The sequence below is a fragment of the Coturnix japonica genome, chromosome 2 (genome assembly GCF_001577835.2).
Source record: "Coturnix japonica isolate 7356 chromosome 2, Coturnix japonica 2.1, whole genome shotgun sequence".
Lineage (NCBI taxonomy): Eukaryota > Metazoa > Chordata > Aves > Galliformes > Phasianidae > Coturnix > Coturnix japonica.
The window spans coordinates 134,075,504-134,095,024 of NC_029517.1; the positions used below are offsets into that span (position 1 = coordinate 134,075,504).

At 48.5% G+C, this 19,521-nt stretch overlaps 2 protein-coding genes across 2 annotated transcripts; one reads left to right on the top strand and one right to left on the bottom strand.

Moving 5' to 3' along the window:
- The first annotated feature begins 50 nt into the window (after positions 1–50).
- LOC107310621 (ubiquitin carboxyl-terminal hydrolase CYLD-like) lies at positions 51–12,044 on the top strand. Its single transcript, XM_015856427.2, has 15 exons — positions 51–143; positions 1,779–2,238; positions 2,578–2,859; positions 3,078–3,153; positions 3,759–3,976; positions 4,172–4,319; positions 5,941–6,079; positions 6,714–6,824; positions 7,724–7,815; positions 8,433–8,499; positions 9,304–9,436; positions 9,667–9,775; positions 9,963–10,081; positions 10,325–10,544; positions 11,009–12,044. Exons 2-15 carry the CDS (start codon positions 1,783–1,785, stop codon positions 11,191–11,193), a joined length of 2,355 nt encoding a protein of 784 aa, XP_015711913.1. The 5' UTR covers positions 51–143; positions 1,779–1,782; the 3' UTR covers positions 11,194–12,044.
- Positions 12,045–13,840: 1,796 nt separating this feature from the next.
- Positions 13,841–19,104, bottom strand: NAPRT (nicotinate phosphoribosyltransferase). Its single transcript, XM_015856438.2, has 13 exons — positions 18,735–19,104; positions 17,504–17,631; positions 17,340–17,422; positions 16,966–17,096; positions 16,783–16,898; positions 16,387–16,580; positions 16,161–16,301; positions 15,886–15,970; positions 15,561–15,641; positions 15,192–15,294; positions 14,924–15,081; positions 14,524–14,631; positions 13,841–14,407 (listed from the first exon to the last, which is right to left on the bottom strand). The coding sequence occupies exons 1-13, from the start codon at positions 19,093–19,095 to the stop codon at positions 14,348–14,350; spliced, it is 1,749 nt and encodes a 582-aa protein (XP_015711924.2). The 5' UTR covers positions 19,096–19,104; the 3' UTR covers positions 13,841–14,347.
- Positions 19,105–19,521: the final 417 nt, after the last annotated feature.

Consider the following 19,521-nt stretch of genomic DNA (forward strand, 5'->3'; position numbering starts at 1 on the left):
AACCCCCAGCGCCGCTTTCTATTGGCTGGAGGACCGGAGGAAGGCGGATGGGAGGGGTGGGAGAGAAACGGAAGTGCCGCTCTACCCTCTTCCCCTCCCCCCTGCTCTCGATGGTACCGATGCGGAAGGGAAGGGCGGCTGTGGTGAGAGCGGGGTGATGGATGGGACGCCGGGCCTGAGGGGACCCCTCCTCAATGGGGTCTCTCCTTCACTCCCAAATACCCCCCCTTAGTGTTATTTACCCCCATTCCTTCTTCCTTCCACTCGGAACCCCCTCCCCTCTCTCTCAGTTCCCCTGTCACCTCCATTGCTTCCATGTCTCCCCCATCCCCATAGGCCCCACAATTAATTATATCCCATTACTGCCATCTTTACACCTTTCCCGTTGTTATTACCGTGTCCTCATCCCCCTCCTTCCATCACAGCACTTAATACCCAACTGCTATAGGACAGACCCCAAGTGGGACCCCACAACCCTTGGGTCAATGGGACCCTACCACCCTTGGGTCAATGGAGCCCCCTTTTAACCCCCCCCACCCTCAGCAAAATCACCCCCCACCCCACCTCCAAGGATGGCTTTTCCCCATGGATATGCTGGATTTGCTTGTTGAGACCCCCACCCTCACCCCTTATTTCCCTTCTGCTTCCTATGCTGGTTGGGCATGGAGTGAAATAACCACCATTTATCTCTTTAAAATCCATATAGTTTTAATTACCCAGCGTTTTCTTCATTCTTAGGGACATAGGAAACCGTGTTTCAGACCAAATGGTCTGAATCCGCCTTTATTTCTGGTTACCCTGGGAGTGAATTGTAAATATGTTGAGCTTAAATTGGTTGGGGAAATGCTTTTGTCCAGTTTTCTTAGTGCACAGTGAGGTTTATTGTCCTGCATAAAAGAAGATAAAATGGGGGATTTTGCTACACAAAACAACGCGGAGTTGAAACAACGTGAAGTCAGGAGTTGGATCATCGTGGGTCACTCGGGATATTCTGCTTGAATAATGTACAGCTGCTACAAACATGAATGTATATAGAGATAAGAAAAAGTACACGAGTTATCATCTTCTTTATGCCACCAGTTCATGGAAAGGAGCTCATTTCTTATATTTAACCTGTAGTTTGGGTTGGCCTGTCCACTTGCAGGGTCTCTGTGCTCACCTCTTCTTTGTGTTCTAACAAAAAATCCATGTCCTGTCTTTGAATGGTAGCAAGGAGGGAATGGAGAGGGATAAAATGCCTGATAAGCATCAAATCTGACTGTTTAAAAACTTGCAGAACTATACTTTTTTATTCCAAATATTTCATTGTTTTTATAAGGATGGGTGTTTTTAAAGTAGAGGTCGTTGTGCTTTAACATTGTAATGAGGTAGCTGCGGTGTGTTTTGAGTATTTATCTGCTTTAACATTCACAAACTCTCTTTTGGGGAATTATACACATACTTGAGGCTTCACCCTGCTCATCATGCAAGCAAAGAAAGCAGGAGGCAAAGCTTAATGAGACAGAACCAGTTGTGCAGTATCGTACAGAACAAGATGTGCAAGGTGCTGCTCTTTGCAGCTTCTCAATGGAAGTATATTGCAGAGGAACAGAGCCAGACTTTCCATTTTGGTTAGGCTGACATAGGAACCAAGCAGAAGGCAGGCTTTGGGATCTCCATTTGTGGAGATACTCAAAACCCAACTAAATGGGGCCGTGACTTCCAAAAAACCTCTTCCAACCTGAAATATTCTGGGATAACTTGTGTTTGTCACCCCTCTCTCATTTCTCGCCACCCAGGGGAATGACGATGAGCCTCTTGCCTTCAGTAGGGGATGGGAACTGCTATTACATCCTGACAGAAGACTGTGCCTATGGCAGCAAGTACTTCCAAGCTGGGAACATGTGCTTCTGCACAGAGAGGAGCTACCTGAGCAACTTTACCAACATGCCCCCAACTCGTTTCTTGAGAGTCGTCATGCTGGATGACAGCTCCACTGTCACCATCAATGTGGGAATCCTGCAGCCTGTGTCTGAGGAAATGGCTGCCTTCCTTCTGGGCATCAGCAGCCACAGTGAGCGCTTGAACTGCTTCCTGGAGAGGCTGAGCCTTGAGGCAGCTCTGCAAGCCGTGCCAGGCCAGAGAGTGATGGTGGAGGTCAACCAGCAACATTTCCCCGCTGTCATCCGCTACATTGGGAGCGTTCAGAAAAGTACTTTGACTGCATTGTCCCCATTCTTCTTTGGAGTGGAGCTGCAGGTAACTGGATAATCATAGAATCATTAGGGTTGAAAAAGTCCCCTAAGACCATTAAGTTCAACCATCAACCCACCCCCACCATGCCCACTCAGAATCACTGAGGTTAGAAAAGACCATAAGATCAATTCCAACAACCATCAGGCCATCACCACCACTCATAGAATCATTAAGGTTGGAAAAGACCACTGAGGTCACTAAGTCCCAACTGTTGACCCGTTCCCCACCATGCCCACTAATTATATTCCTCCCTGCTGTGTTTCTTGAAGACCTGACAACAAAGCAAGTTACTTGTTTCCCCCTTATGCTTGTCAATGTAACAACTTTCTGCCATGTTTTCAGGGTGAGGGTGAAAACAGAGGGCACAACGACGGATCCTATCATGGCATTGAATATTTCAAGTGTAGGCCGAATTGTGGGATCTTCCTGCCCTTCAGCAAAATCCAGTTCATTCCCAAGCTGGATAATGACCATGGGAAGCAGAAGCCAAAGGTGGATACAGAGGAAGTGGTTCCTGTGAAAGTGGGAGATGCCGTGAGCTTCTACGTGGATAATGTCCGCAGAAAAGGAATTGCAATGGCAGTTTACAGGGAGGGAACCCAATGGTTCGTTAAAGTTTGCCCGGTAAGAGCAGCCTCACTCTCTTTTCTTCTTGGTTTCTTTTTCATTTGATTGCTTATTTATATGATACTAAGGCTTTAAAGAGGAGTGAAAGCATCATCCAAAAGAGGTATAAGGTTTCATGCAGATTCTTTGGGCCTGTTTGGAAAAATTGGTTCGTATTCCAGGAATGCCTTGTATCTGGTTGACTGTTTAGCTGATGTATTCTTCTTTCCCTTCAGGAAGAAGAAGGAACAACTGACATTTTCAGAGAGATCCCTATGGACTCTGTTGTGAAGGAAGACTTGCATTCCCAAAGTAGGTTATTAACAGCCGTGTCTGTCCTGAGCACGTTCTTGTGGATTTAGCATTTATCTCTTCAGGTCTAACAAAAGCTTCAGCCTAATTCCAGCTGATTAAACCAGAGAGCTGAAAAGGTCCATGTTTCAAGTTCTGAACAGCGTGCTTTGCATTAGGCAAATAGAGCTGAGTTCTCCCATTTGTCAGGATGAAGAACCTGATCACAGCACAGAAATATTTCCTAGGATGGAGAGCGCCACTGACTAAAGAGTCTTTAATTTAGCTGTAGAGGTTGGAGCATATCCTCATCCTAATGCCAGACTAACTCAAGAGGGCCCAGATGCCAGCAGAGATGCTGTGAGTCATTGGACAAGGCAACAAATTGCTGGGCTCTTTGTTGCCATAAAGAGATGCTGTGCAGATATCCTATGGCCAGACTGGGGACAGCTGTCATTAGACTCTTTGTTGAGTTGATTCACCTCACTAGAGGCATAAAAATAACCTGAAGACAACACCCTGTATATATGATCTATAATTGCAGAGCATATCTGGCATTAGGGAGATGATGGTGACATGTAGAGGTGTCTGTTATTAGGTGACTTTCTGCCTCTCCTACCCATTAGGTTTGTATCCACCATTTGAGTCTGACATGGATGTGGAACACTCACAAATGAAACAACAGATAGGTGAGAGTGGAGATGAGTGTGAAGGCGTGAACCCATCCCTGGAGGTGAACTCCATGGTCCAGATCACCTTGGACAAAGGAAACCAAGTGTCGGGAATCATCCGCTGGTTGGGGTACTTACCCCATACCAAGCACAGAATGGCAGGAGTTGAACTGGTAAGAACAGAATAGTTGTGAATCCTGCAAGCGGAGTCAATGAGTTTAAAACATAACCAGAGTAAATTAAAACATCAAAAACAGCACCAAGCTTGCACGTAGCTCTTATATATATTAAATAGCCATGTGGTGGATTGCATTTGATTCATGGGAAACCTGCTCTCGTGTCATTCCTCAAATGCTTTTTATCCTTAGGATGAAGATAAAGGGGTCACTGATGGCGAATGGCTGGGTAAATACTATTTCCACTGTGCTCCCAAGCGTGGCATCTTTGTGAAGCTGCAGTCCTGCCAGCCTGATGTTCGCTTCCAGTGCTCGCGCAACCCAAACCTCATAGACTATAGTAAGTTCTCTGGGTTGAGGGGAGACATTGCCATGCTGGGACGTGGAGACTCTTTGTGTGCAATGTCTTTAATTGGTGGTTTCATGCTCATTGTTGTCTTTGAGTGTTCCGAGAGATGTCCATTTTCAGGATAGTGAGGTGGTCTATGTAGGGAATATCCTGCAAGTGTGAGAGATGGTAAGTAATTGAACACAAGGATAATGTAGACTACAGCTGTGTGGGTGCTGAATCTAGGGTAAGGTGTTGCTAGTGGCTCTGAAATTGAGGCCTTTGTGGCATGGGTGTGTTGGAGAAGCCAGCAGAAAATGGCAAGAGGCAACAGCAAAGCTCAGAGCAACAGTTCTTGCATAGTACTGTGAATGCTGCAAGCAGGCTGGGGCTTTTCTGCTTGTGGCTTTCAAGGCAGAAGAAAAGGTCTCGTATTACATTTGGTGGTCCTTACGGGTCCCTTCCAACATGGGATATTCTTTAATTACTGAGAACTGAATGCAACAAATAGATACTCTACCGTATCTTATGGATGTTGTGGCTCTGCAGAGTTACAGTTGGTAACTATGGCCGTGATGTCAGGTAATCAAGGTGTTGTACCTGGAGAAATTAGGAGGAGCTTGGAAAGGATGAGTATGAAATCCATTTTAATGTAAACCTTGATGTGGTAAGACAGGACAGCAAAGGGAAGAATAGGTCATTATTTTCATTTGAATAGAAAGAACTGCCTCCAAGAGCAGAAAAGACAACGAGTTAGCCATTTAGAACACATAAATGAGATGACTGTAAAAGAAAAAAGAATATTCTCATAGAGACTGCCCAAAAACTGTGAGTAGGGGCAATGAAGAGTATCTTAAGGGCCTGCTGAAAGAGTTGGGTTCGGATTACAAGGGAAGAATGCTGAAGGAACCAAAAAAGACCATATTCGGAAAGTTACCTTGGAGGATGAAGCTGGTAAAAGGATGTAGGGCTGAGGACATAAATCCTTCTTATCCATGGCAAGGGCAGAGAGATGAATCTAAGCTGTAACACGTCTGAGCTTCTACATGCTCCCTGAAGCTGGGCGTTCATAGCTTACATTGAAGGTCTTTCATAGATTCATAGAGTCATTCAGACCGAAGAAGGCCACTAAGATCATCAGGTCCAATCATCAACCCACTCATAGAACCATGGAATTGTTAGGAATGGAGAAGGCCACTAAGATCATCAAGTCCAACTATCCACCTATCATCACCATGCTCCCTAAACCACATCTCTCAGTGACATGGGGAAGTTCCTCAAAGAGTTCCCAAGCTCGCCTGGGACCCAACACCAGCTTGTTTGTAGCTCTTTTTCTCTTTGTTGTACTTGGCACATTGATGGTGGAGGCAGCAGAATCATTGAATCATAGAGTATCCCTTTTTGGAAGGGTCCTGTAAGGGTAACTGAGGATTAATAGGGCATAGCTCTGGTGAGGAAAGTTGGGTTTTGTCTCCTTTTCTAGTAGATTAATTAATAAAGGGACAAACCTCCATACCAGCATGGTTCAGTCCCAGCAGGAGCAGAGCAGAGCTCTGAGGCACTAGGGAAGGACAGAGTGTGCCCAGATGAGGTGGGAAGCTAAAAGGAACTGCTTTTGTTGCTTCCCTTGCAGGAGAGAAGGAAGATGTTCCCCGTGCTCCGCTCAGTTTTCCTCCTCTAAGGAATGAGGAAGCAGTGCACATCCTACGAGGACGGATGAAGGGGATCCAGGGCCACTGCAATTCCTGCTATATGGATGCAGCACTCTTTAGGTAAGCACTTACTTGTGCAGTGCCATATTGTTAAATGATTACTTCTTAATTGGGCAGCGCCCTGCAGTGCAGACTTACAAGGTGGTTGGAAATTTACCTGGTGTAGAGCAGAATGTAACTGTGTGGAGGTGCAACCTCAATGCTTGCAGCCTTTCAGTCTCCTTCCTGTAATCCATGAGGTTCTCAGACACTCAAGTACCCCTGTGAGCACCACTCTGTGTGTCTGTCGTGCAGGGTGGTGAGATATCATAGTTCTCTGGACTGGACCATGGCTGACTCTGCCACTGGAAACAGTGGCTGGAAACATTGCAAAGAAAGCACCCAGGAGATCCCAGCTTCACTGTGCAGAACTGTTTGGAGAGGAAAAGACTCAGTGGTGCCCTCATGAGCAGTTTTGGCTGCAAAGTACGAGATTTCATTCTCTCTTAACTGTTTCCTTGCTTACTCCAAGCATCCCTTAAGCCAGCTGTGGTTTATCTCACTCTCACTGTGGAGATGTGCTATCACTCACACTTCTGTCGTTGCGTGCATGGATTGTTGAAAATGAGAGCCACTGATTGCCACTAAGCACAACAGTTTGCTTAAAACCACTGCTGAAAACCCCTCAGACTTAAACAATGCTCTCTCTTCACAGCCTCTTCTCCTGTACATCCGTGCTGGACTCCATGCTCTTCACACCCTTCCCATTGTGTAATAGGAATGTCCAGAACATTCTGCGGGATGAGATCGTGAACCCGCTCCGAAAGTGAGTGGAGTATGTGGGAATGATGGAAGTCATACATCTGTTTTGATAACTTCTGCCCTCCACTTCCAGAAGGTGCCTGGGAAAGGGTTACCTGTAGGGTGTCTCCTGCCATCCAAGTCTTCCTCTCTTGCTCCTCTTCCAGTTGTTTTCTTCTCCTGACTGTAAGGCTCCTATGGCACGTGTTGAGGTTTCCCTGCTCAAAATCACAGAATCATTGATCACTGAGGTTGGAAGAGACCTTAAAGATCATCCAGTCCAACTGCCAACCCATCACCACCTTGACCACCCATCGAATCACTAAGGTTGGAAAAACCTGTTCATGTCATCAAGTCCAACCATCAACTCATCCCCACCATTTCCACTCACAGAATCATTAAAGTTGGAGAAGACCTCCAGCATCGTCAAGTCCAGCCATCAACCCATTGTCTATTAAACTATGTCCTTAATCAGCCATTTTCTTAAAGGCTGAATATGGGTAGACCATAACATAGCAGCTAAATTATCTAGATTTTGTATTAAAAATAGCATTTTTTCCTCATCCTTCCTTGCTAGGTGTGAGAAAGGCATGGAGAGCTGCTTCTACCTAAGAATAAGACATTAGTATCTTCTCTGGGGTCAGTGCCCTGGCACTGCCTGCAGAAAATACAACCCTGGGATAGCGTGAGGTGTTTGAATCATAGAATCACTCAATCAGTAAGGCTGGGGAACACCTCTAAGACCATCATGTCATACCATCAACCCATCCCTGCTATGCCCATTAAACCACATCCCCAAGAGCCATGTCTCCATAGTTCTCAAACACCTCCAGGGATGGTGACTCCACCACCTCCTTGGCATCCTGTTGCAATACTTCACTAAATACACTGCAGAGATCATCTGTAGCTGTTTCTTGTTTGCAGGAATGGCTTCGTAATGGCTAGGAGTGTGATGCACCTGAGGGAGCAGCTAACTGAGAAGGGCCAATGCTCAAGCTTTACCAATGCAGAGAAAGGTAATGTGCTCTCTGGAGACTTCTCCAAGCTGCTCTTGTGTGTGCTGACAGCTTAATTGTGTGCTTCTCCCATGCACGTACGTTGATTTGCCTGCTGTGCTGCTCATTTATGTAAAAATGTGCATGCAGGAATTCTTAAAAGCTGAAAATATCAATGCACTTTTTAACTGACATATGTCCTGAAGTCTGATGGAAGGAAAGGAATTGCTGAATCTCTGCCACCATCGAGCTGCTGCCAGGAGGGGAGAGGATGAACTGTGTGAAGGAGCATTCCCTTCACCTTTAGTCTTTGAACTAGCCCTGAAAAGTGTATCCCCAGTGATCCTGTTAGAGTCCATTTTGCCTTGGTCAACTTCTGAACCTGCTAGAGTTGCCTTGGTCAACTTCTCATTGAGTCCTGATAAGTTATTTGGGGTTCCCCAAAGGCTCTAGTTTGGTTAAAATAAGGTGGGAAATGCTTGTACCTGAAGTCAGCCTCTCTGATTGCAGTCATCACATTTCTCTCCATGTGCAACAAGGGTGTTTTACAACAGTGTTGGGCATTTAGCTCACATCTGTCTGGTGGTGTGGCAAGTTCCTCCTGTGAGTGTGACTTCTGCTTCTCTCTACCCTTCCAGATCCGGAGGAGTTCCTGAACCTCATAATGCATCAAGTCCTAGGAATAGAGCCACTCTTGAGACTGCAGTAAGTTCCCATTCCCACACCATTTCTTTTTCATTTCCAATACTACATGTAGATGTAATACTTAGGGACATGGTTTAGTAGGCAATAGTGGTGGTAGGTGGATGGTTGAACTAAGTGATCTAAGTGGTCTTTTCCAACCTTAATGATTCTACAGTTCTAGTTTAGCTCAGTTTATTTGGCACATTAGTTATTTACCTGTGATCACTTGTTGTCGATTTGCCCCGGGTGGTCCATTCAAAACAAGTTCTAAGCTCTGCCTGGAGGCTTTTCCTTTGGAAAAATGATGGAAAAAAAAGTCATGTCATCCTTAGGGAGAGCTTTGAGAAACATAGAGTTCATCCTCAATGCTTTTGGATGCTTTTGGGATGCATCCAGGCTCTCAATCTGGCTCAGATCCTACGTCTCTCAAACAGGGACTCTGTGGATGCAGTCCCAGTTTTTTCAGGACTCTACAAAGAGGATGAGAGGCTGAAGGAAGCCAAAAATAACGATGCTGTTTGGGAGCACAGAAGGGAATTGTTGGGTTTCTGTGCTCTTTTGTGGAGACATCAGTCAACCCTGAGGTTGTGGAGTGCTCGGAAAGGTGGAGCACAAAGGAGACTCTGTATTGCTGCCCCCCTGCAGAGGGTCATCTGAAGGAAATCCTTTCTAAATAGGTCTAAAGAAGAAGTTTTCTGATTGTGGTTCATTAAAAAAATATTGAAATATCTTTAATATGGAAGAGGGGAAACTGAGTTACATCCATTGGGAGCACGATGCCATGCTGTGATGGATAATGCAATTCCCCATGACCACTCCTTGCAGGTCAGGAGCCCAGAAAGAGCAGGACTGCTACTGCTACCAAATATTTATGGACAAACAGGAGGACCTAGTGGTTCCTGATGTGCAGCAGTTGGTGGAACACTCCTTCCTGTCTTCAGATCTGAAGCTAGTGGAGGTGAGCCCAGCTTCATTCCATCTACATTTTAGTCTTCCAGCAAATCTGCAGTGGGTTTGGTTCATCTTATGATGCAAAGCAGGAGGATACTTGGCCACAACCTAAATATTCCTATTTTGGGAATATTTTTGGGATATTTTGTGACCTGATAAGGGATGTGATTCACAGCAGCAATGTGGAGAGAAAAGTCTCTGGAATTTGCTGGAATAGTGACCTGTTTGTTTTCTCAGATCCCATCTTGCTTCATTATCCAAATGCCACGATTTGGTAAGGAATATAAAATGTTCAGCAAGATCATCCCTTCGTTAGAGCTGGATATCACCGATCTGCTGCTGGACAGTAAGTTGTTGGGCAATGGTGAAACTGACAGCTGAGACTGGGAGCAACTAGGTGTCAAAGGGATAGTCCTTTGAGTTGTGGGCATGAGCTAAGGTGGGATTCCTCTAACCTGAATGCTTAGTTTTGATAAGACAAATGATATTCCAGGTAAGACCAAGAGAAGACATCACCATTTTTGCTTCTGCAGGTCCCAGAGAGTGCTGTGTGTGCAGTGACGTTGCCACCTGGGAGTGTTCAAAGTGTTTCAAAGACAAAACATTCTCACCCAAGGGTCTGAAGCAGTTCTGCAGCACCTGCTCCAAACAGGTATTGAGTTCCTTTGGGTGCTCATGAGATCTGCCAGCAGAATGAACACCCAAACCTGCACAGACCAAGTGCTGGACCCTCTAAGCTTCTTGCTGCATTGCTCTTCCTTGGGGAGGGCTCAGCTGCATGCAAGGCAGTTGAGTGCAGAGCAAACTGAAGGTCTGACTTCTGCACGCTCCTCTTTTCAGCAGGCCAGCTTCAGTTCTGCCCTCTCAGCAGTGCCACCCCATTGCCTTTCCTTAGGTTCACTCCCACTACCGACGCAAAACACACAAGCCAACCAGGCTGCGTGTCCCACAAGAATTTAATCGCCAGAACTCCCGGGGCAACCAGCAGGTTCCACGTGAGAAGATGGAGCTCTTTGCAGTGCTTTGCATTGAGACCAGCCACTACGTTTCCTTCGTGAAATATGGCCCTGAGAATGAGCACTGGATGTTCTTTGACAGTATGGCTGACAGGCACGGTGAGGTCATGGTTAAATGGGTGGATGGTGGTGGGGTGGGGTTGGACTTGATGATCTTGGAGGTCTTTTCCAACCTTAATAATTTGTTGAATGGGCATGATGGGAATGGGTCAGCTGTTGGACTTGATGATCTTGGAGGTCTCTTCTAACTGTGAATCACATATAAGATATAACAGATATATGATATAAGATATAACAGATATATGATATATAATATATGATATAACAGATATATGATATATAATATATGATATAAGATATAACAGATATAAGAGTTGCTCCCAGTGGTCTTGTCCTCTGGCTCTGTTCAGACCTGGGACTTCTTATATGGGCTTCAGGGACAATAGGACCGATCTCCTGTCTTGCCCAATGGTGGTGTTGACCTCCATATCTTTCAGCTAATTAGGTACTCATGTCTTGGAACATGCTTTGTACGTGGACTTTTCTCCTTCCTTCTGTATTAGGTGGTGAGAATGGCTTCAACATCCCCACTGTAACACTGTGCCCCGAAGTCGCCAAATACCTGGACTTGCCATTGGCCATGCTGGCCCTGGAGCAGCCCCGAGACATGGATGGAGTGGCCAAACGCCTCTTCTGTGATGCCTACATGTACATGTACCAGAGCAAGAAGATGGCACTGTACAAGTGACACTGCCTTGTGTTGGTAGCAGCACAGTATTGGAAATGCGAGCTTGGACTCGTTGGAACTGAAAGCAGCTAAAGCTAATGCACTGAACTCACACCTCTGCCTCTTCTTACCTCTTACAGTGTCTGGTATTGAGCTTTATGAGCCTCTCTGGGTTTGTGAATCCAATACCAGGTTTCATCCAGCAATGGTTTGTACTTCCTGCAGAGCCGCACACTGAATTCTTTACATTCAAATTCATTATTCCCAACTTTCCCTTAACCCACCTCCCTCTCTGTATGGTACTCTGCAGCTCTGCTCTACCTCAGAGTCCTGTCCAACATCCTTTCCTTCTTCCAACACCGAGGACCAGCATCTCTTAATGGAAACATGAATCCTTCATGTTTTCAAAGGGCACTGGAAAATCACAGCTCTGCCCATAGCACTTCCCTATATGGACTTGAAGAGCGAGAAAAGCACTGTGTAGTGGAGATGTCTCAGGAAAAGAGTTTTTCTTGAGGTCTGGGATCTGATCCCACACCCGAAGCCAAGCTTCTGAATTGTCTTCACTTCCCTTATCCAGAACTAACATCTATGGCACTTTCACCCACCATTAACATGAGGTTAATTAGGTATCTTGGGCTGCAAATACACTTTAAAAAACAGTTATTTTTGTAGGAGCAAATATGGGGGAATTATGGGGCAGGGGAACAAAAAGTGGGCATGAGACCCCAATGTGCTGTCATCATATGGAATCTACAGGACGTGAGGTGTTGTAACCTCACTTCTAGCTCTTGCTGTCCCTTGCACTTCTGATATCTACACCAAAGAACAGGAACACAATTTTAAGAGTAAAAATGGAAGAATGAGCACTATTTTAATTTTTAATTTTTTTCCATGACAGCAGGAAGGGTTTATGTATGGGAACAGGTATTCTTGAAGTTAAATAACGTACATTTGCTAATTGTGGGTTGTCTGCCATTAAGCACGTGCTGTCATGGCAACAGGAAGCTGTTTTGGGACTCTGTGCTCTAAGTCGTTTTACTCAGGTTCTGGATGGCTTGAAAACCCTGGAGCAATACATCCAAGAGCCACAGCCACAACCTCCTTCCTGCCCTATTTTCCTCTTTAACACAGGGTGCAGTAATAGCAATTTTATCCCATGACCCCTTTGGCTTGGGCCACACAGTGGTTTGGTGGGGATCGGGTTCTTTTGTTTGCTTAAAGAAGGGTTACGATGCTCAATGGAACCTCCACATCTTGACAACTTGTATCAGCTTTCCACTTACATCCCTTACATCTGTATGCGGTCGCTTCAAAGGGTAGATGGAGGCTTCAAGGAATGGATGGAGTGTAATGAGCCCATTGATAATATACACTGTGTTGAGTAATATACACTGCAGTCCAATTCAGCTCCCAAACATTGCGCTGAGGTCTCGGTGTTGAGTTGCTCAGAGTTTTCAATAGTCGGATTTGCTGCTCCAGTCTTTTGGGTCTGGAGTTTGCCTCTGCTGAGCAACTGGACCTCAAGAGGTCAACCATGAGCCAGTTCTGGGCTCCATGGTATAAGAAGAGACAGGGACAGATTGGAAAGTCCAATGGAAGGCCACAAAGACGCTGTAGAAGCATCTTCCTTATGAGAGGAAGAGAGTCTGGAGCAGAGGAGGCTCAGGGGATCCTATCCATGGCCATAAATACCCATAGGGTGCTGCAAAGTGGATGGAAACAGTGGTGCCCAACACCAGGACAAGAGGGACTGGGATCAACTGGTAACCAGGAGCTCGATGTACCCATCAGGAAGCACTGCTGTGGCAGAATGTTGGTAGCAGTGGCTAAGAGTTGTGGAGTCTCCTCAAAGTTCTTCATAATCCCGTGGATATAATCCTGGAGAACCTGCTTTGGGCATCTGTTTGAGCAGAGGTTGGACCAGATGACATCAAGAGGTGCCTTCCAATCTCAACAGCCATTGGGCGAGCTAACATTTGTGTAGGAGAGCCACAGCCACCAGTGCACAATAGAGAAGAAAAACTGTTCCAGCTTTTTTGAGCCTTAATGCATCCACGATAAATGCCTGATACCAAAGCAGCGTGAAGACTCTAAAGACTAGAAGAGACGATAGATCTATCAACAGACTATTCCAAGGAACTCGAAGTCTGATGGCTGATTCCATTGGCTTTCCTCTGTGACCATGGAGGTGATGGGATGGAGCACGCTGCTGTCTCGCTGCCTTATCTGTTCAATGTTACTCTTTGTTATCATGGAAGAACTCAAGGCAGCCTCTTCTCAGGAGTACTGTGGACAATGTTTAATAACAAGAAATGTTTTCTTCTCTCTGAAAGTGATGGAATACAGTGCCTTACAGGCCCAGCAGTGAGCGCCATCCTCTTGGATGCTTTTTAAAGAGGAACACAATCAGATTTTGGTTTTGGTTTTTTTTTCCCATAAACAAGCGCTGCAAAGATCTAAGGATGGAGAAAGAAAAAACCATACAAAAAAAGCCACCACCATAAATACACAACATCTCTTACCCAGACTTTTGCTGGGAATGGGTGCAAGTCTTTTCAGTGTGGGGCTCCGTTTTTGGCTGCACAATTCCAAAGCTCAGCAAAAAGGATTTAAAAGCACCCCTCTATTACAAACCTGAATAGGATTAGAGAAGAACACACGTAGCTCAGAAAGGCACATGATTTATTCTTTAACATTTTTATCCATTCCGTGCAACGTTTCTGGATGATATTTGATTCAAACCTTTCACTCGTTGCTACTGGCCCATGGGTACTCCCATGGGCGTTGACATTCCAAAGGCTTTGGTGCTAGAATTAGGCATAGGATGCCACAAAATGAGGACGTGGCCTGCTGCTGAGTGTTGGTGATGGGTGACATCAGTCCTGTCATCACTGAAGGCACAGGGCCGGCAGGGCCACTGAGGTCAGCAAGGAAGAAAATGCATTGCTCCCAATGCAACACGGTGGACATGGCTTGACATGGCTCCCTCGTCACCTCCCAGCTCTATCTGCCCCATTCTTTTGACCACAGCTTTGCAGTGAGGGGACCACAAGCAGTTCCTGTACAGTCCTCAGAGCAGCAGATAACCATTAGAACCATCCAAATTAATCACCTGGTCTTCCAAACAGCAGAAATGCTGGACTGAGTGCTGGGGGGTGATTTGGGGTACCCCTCACTGGCTAGCGTGCTGCAGCTCCGTGAGGAGGAGTTGCAGCTTCTCTGTTAATGCCACCTGGAGAAGAAGCAAAAAGGGACAGTGAGTGTGGCTCCATGGGGTCACTGTAGGTCTGTGGGGGCAGGAGGATTTGGGTAGGACCAGGATTGTGCTTAGTAAAGGGGAAAACATACTGGGTAGGGCTGAGGGTCACGGAGCTGGCGGTGCACGGGGCTGAGCAGGTTGAGGGATGCTTGTGCATGGCTCCGTACCTCCTGTAAGCTGGGCAGCTCCTCACATACCTGCGGGATGGAGAGACATCGTAGCATCCATACGCAGTGCCAGCACCTCAAGATTGGACAGCACAGGGATGTGGGACAACGAGCTGGTGGTTGTGGTGACACCACCTCAGCTTTTCTAACATCACAGGGGCAGGGGTATCTCAAACTCTGGTGACTGATTCAAGGCCACCACCCTACCTAGGCCCTCACACAACAAGGGAAGGACACCTCATTGTGACATGGACCCACCACCACCACCATGAGCCCCTCCTGACCCAAACCCATCATGGAGAAAGATAGAGCTGCCTCTAACCTGTCCATCTCTCAAGTACATGTGATGGAGGGGCTCCACAGCACTCGGCCTGACTTTGGTGGCCTCTCCTCTTCTTCCCAGGATGTGGACCACCAGTTCCTGCCCCACGCTCGGTGAGGGCTCGTTCTCCAGGGCCATGAGGTCCATGAAGGGACGACCTGTAGGGATGAAGGGTCAGGTGCCAGCAGGTGACACTAGTGACAGGATTATGGAGCGGGGAGAAGAGTTGGCCAACGAGACAGGAGTTTTCCAACACAGTGGGGCTCACCAGCAGCATCGTAGAGCCGATATATTGCTTTAATCCCTGGGATAGTCATCTTCTCCTCCTCCTCTGTGAACTTCAGGCACGGGGAGCCATTAACCTCCACCAGCTGTGGAAAAAGAAGTGATGGGGATCAAGAAAAGGGTAGATGTGGCATTTAGGGACATGGTTAATGGACAAGGTGGTGATGGTTTGACAGATGAACTTGATCCTAGAGGTCTTTCCCAATCTTCTATGACTCTATACCAGCTCATACTGGTGTGGGAGACCATGCAGAGCTCTGGTCAGATTCAAAATTAATAAGTAAATCATTAAAAATAAAACCACAGCCTCAAACCATCCCCAAGCCAAGTGGGGCAGAGCTGCCACTCCTACCTTGTAAACACAGCCCAGCGACGGCTGAAGGGGACACGTCACCAGGTTTGTCCCCACGCCAACCATGTCAATCTCACTCCCCTGGTGTAGCAGAGAAGACAATGACCATCAACAGCCTTTTATTTTTTTAAGGCTCATGCTAAAACCAGAGCCATGGGGCAGGTCAGGGGTTGCTTTGCCCTGAGGTGCCTCTTGGTGTCCGTCTATCCATCCCACCCACTCATTCCAGGTGGAAACTCTTTTCTGTTCCCACCCAGGAAAGGCTGAGTCACATTTGAAAGTGACCATCACATTTATCTTTCCATTGCTCCAGCTCCAACTTCACCTCTCGGTTGAATTCCTCCAAGCTCTGTTCATTGATGTCATTGCTCACAGCTATGGGGATGCTCCCAAACCAGGGAACCTGGAAGCTGGAAAAGAAAGAGAAAAGCAGGAGAATGAGCAGGAAAGCAGTCCCAGGTTTAGGGGCTCTGAGAGCCAACGAGCACCCCACAGAACAGTGAGGGCTCCCACTCTAACAGACAGAGGCAGGACACTCAAATGTGTGGGTACCCGGGGCGGAGAAGCAGGGGATGCTCTCCGGATGTCTGCAGGACTCACTGAGCACCGCAGGCTCGTAGCACCCTCCGGGTCTCTTTGGACTGTTGGATGAGGTCCCCACTATCCAGGCGTACCCCAATGGCGCGGTACCCCAACTGGTGTAGGGCCAATGCTACAGCACAGAAATTGGGTAGACCGCTCCTGACAGGGGCAGGGAGAAGAATTAGTGTCCATGTCCTGCACCAGGTGACAATGAAAGATGAGGACACAGCAAAAAAAAAGCCACCTCATGACGCAGTAGGTGTCCAGAAGCCCCTGGAAGTCTTGTGGAAAGGCGACGGCGTAGGACACGAAGGCAGCCAGCTCACCGCAGTTGGGTTTGTCAGTGGAGATCCCCAGCAGCTCACACACCTTCTGCAGCCATGACTCGGCCAGGGATGGGAGATCCATGGGCTCCCCACCTGCCAGCGGTGACAGGACCTGTTTGGAGACATCAGTGATGGCACTGAATCAATCACGTTGGCTTCAGTGGGTGAAATGAGTTCTAACGTGGGTCTCGTGCACCCCATACCATGTGCAACCCCTTTCCCCTCCCTATTGGGACATCTAAGCCTACAGCCACACCTGGTATGTCCCATCCCCGCAGTCTTATCCCATCCCTGTCCCATCTCCCAGCACTCACTCTGGGCTTCACTTCCTCCAGCGACCTGAAGGACATGATGAAGGAATGGGCGACTGTGCCGCGCACTGGGATGCCATAGAGCTTCCCTGCCAGGATGTTGCTGGTGCAGTCAAAGCCTGGGAGGAGGGATGAGGGGTGACAACATGACCACAATACTGCATGGGTATGTGGGACAGCACTCACCTCCAATATAGGAATACTTGGAGGCAGAAAGTCCACCATCCGGACCCTGGGCACGACGTAGACCCAACTCCATCAGCTTCATCTCCGGGCCAGCAAGAAGGCGGAATCGAGCGGCGTTGGTGGCCACCAGGCTGGAAGGGCCAAGTCAAACCAAGTCATGTTGGCAACAAACGGCACCATCATTTGCTTGGGGACCACCACAGCTCAGTCACAGCCAAGATGCAGGGCCAAGAGTCGGTACAACATTGGGAATGACAAAGAGGACCGTGGTTTGCTTGGAGAACAACTCCACTTGGATACAGGGACAACAGCTGGTCCAGCAGAGATGGACAGATTCCCCTGTAGAGCCCCAAAAAGGCTGTAGGATCCCCTACCTGGCATAGCTGACCAAGCACAGCAAGGTGGTCTCCAGCAGCTGCACCACCAGCAGCGGTCCCTTCACCTGTAGGAGCGGGACCTGCAGGGACAGCACAGTGACAACCCCACATCCACACACACCAGGGATGGGGACATGGGGACGCTTGGCCGTGTGTCTCACCCTGGAGAAGACAACGGAGCCTTCAGGCACAGACGTGACCGTCACCTCAGAGGCATCCACGGTGCAGAGGTAATCAAAGAAGGCATCCTCTGTTGTGCTGGGCAGCACCGAGCGCAAGTAGGCGATGTCTGCAGGGATGTCAGATCGTGGCTCTGTCCCCTGTAGGGCATCAGCCCCCCAAGGGACTCCTCCAATGTTCCTTTGGTCCCCAAGGTCCTCTGAGAGAACCCCAAGTACAACTAAGGGGTCTAGTGGTCCCTCTGAGGGATGTTCCTTTCCCCATCAGATCCATCTAAGGGACATTTCCATGTCCCCTACATCAAGGGCTCAGTTCTGCCTCAGAGAGATCTTTGTGTCCCATAGATCTTCCTTGTCCCTCTAAGAGATGCCCCCCACAATCCATCTGGGGACTCAGATCTCTTTGATGGCACATCTCTGCCCCCCCCACCCCAGGCTCCCAACCCTTAGGACCTTCTGAGGGACATCCTTGTGCCCCACAGGTCCTCCAGAGAGATGTCCCCACATCATCTAGTTCCTTTTAAGGACTCAGATCCCTCTGAGGAGTCCCCTGTCCTTCCAAGGGACATCCCCATGTCCCCATGATCCTTCTGAGCCCTGTGCCCCCATCCAAATCCTTTTAGGGAGTTCCCTGTCCCTTTAAGGGACATACCAGCATCACCACCCCAAACCTCTGTCTCTCAAGCCCCTCTGAAGCCCACCCCTTGTCCTCCCCATGTTCATCTGAGGGACATCCCTGTGTCCCCTGGGTCCTAATGAAGACACTCCAGTTCTTCCAAAGGGATGTCCCCATGTCACCTAAGTCCCTTTGAGGACTCCAGTGTCCCTCTGAGGGATGTCCCTGTCCCTCAAATCCCCCCGAGGGCTGCCCCAGTGCCCCACAGGTCTCTCTATTGAGTCCCCTGTCCCTCTTAGAGATGTCCCCATGTCCCATATGAGCACTCAGATCCCTCTGAGGGATGTCCCTGCCCCCCTTTGAGGAGTCCCCTGTCCTTCTAAGGGCCGTCCCTATGCCCCAAGGCAAATCCTTGTCCTTGCTACGACGGATCTCCCCGCGTCCCTTCCGTCCTAATACCGAGTCTCCAGACCCTCTAAAAGGGACGTCCCCACTCCCCCACGTCCAGTCCTCGCACTCGGGATATCCCCGTCCCCAATCCAAGCCCTAATGACGAACCCCCTTAAGGAACATATCCACGTAGTCCCACCGACCCACCCGCAGCCGAGAAACGAAGAGCCCCGAGGCTACGCAAGGCTTGACCCAACCCTGCGCCCACCACGAAGGCTGCACCGAAGGGTTCCCGACGGAAGAAGAGCTCAGCGGCCGCGGGGTCCCGGTGCCTCCCGGTCCTCCATAGAGCGTACGCCATCGTGAGGTGGTAGAGATCAGCCAGGGGAGCCATCGGGAGGAGCTGGGAAGGGAGAAAGCGGAGCAACATGGGAGAGGGGCGGGGATGTGGGGACGTGGGGACACCTGGTGGGCGGATGGGGTATATGGGGTGGCTTGGAGTGAGAACGGGAGAAGGGGAGGGGGGTGAGTTGGGGATAGACGGCACTTGGTGGGTCCGAGGGGACATTGGGGGTAGGGGAGCAGTTGGTGGCATAGGGGGGACGTGGTGGGTTTAGGGGGGAGAGGGATGTTTGGGGATGGGGGCACTCAGTGGCTTTGGGGGGACATAGGGGGCACTTGGTGGCTTGGGAGGGGACACGGGGTCCATTTGGCTTAGGGAGGTGGATGGGGTGGCCCTGGGAGGACAGATGTAAGACAAATAGGGGCAGTAGGGAGAAGGAGGTGATGGTCCCCCTCTACTCAGCTCTTATGAGGCCCCATCTGTTCTGTATCCAGGTCTGGGACCTGCAGTGTAGAAAGGATGTGGAGGTCTTAGTGGCCCAATCTAAGATGATCAGGGGGCTGGAGCACCTCTCCTATGAGGAAAGGTTGAGGGAACTGGGCTTGTTTAGCTTAGAGAAGGCTGGATGGAAGCTGCAGCAGCTCACAGCGC

Excerpts from the sequence above, each read along its gene's own strand:
- LOC107310621 (XM_015856427.2), top strand. The coding sequence starts at position 1,783 with ATGACGATGAGCCTCTTGCCTTCAGTAGGGGATGGGAACTGCTATTAC. Across the intron at positions 2,239-2,577 it reads TCTTTGGAGTGGAGCTGCAG|GGTGAGGGTGAAAACAGAGG; the intron begins GTAACTGGATAA and ends CCATGTTTTCAG. Across the intron at positions 8,500-9,303 it reads GAGCCACTCTTGAGACTGCA|GTCAGGAGCCCAGAAAGAGC; the intron begins GTAAGTTCCCAT and ends CACTCCTTGCAG.
- NAPRT (XM_015856438.2), bottom strand. The coding sequence starts at position 19,095 with ATGTCCCCTCGGACCCACCAAGTGCCGTCTATCCCCAACTCACCCCCC. Across the intron at positions 15,971-16,160 it reads CTACGAGCCTGCGGTGCTCA|CTTCCAGGTTCCCTGGTTTG; the intron begins GTGAGTCCTGCA and ends TTTCTTTTCCAG. Across the intron at positions 15,642-15,885 it reads TGGAGGAATTCAACCGAGAG|GGGAGTGAGATTGACATGGT; the intron begins GTGAAGTTGGAG and ends CTGCTACACCAG.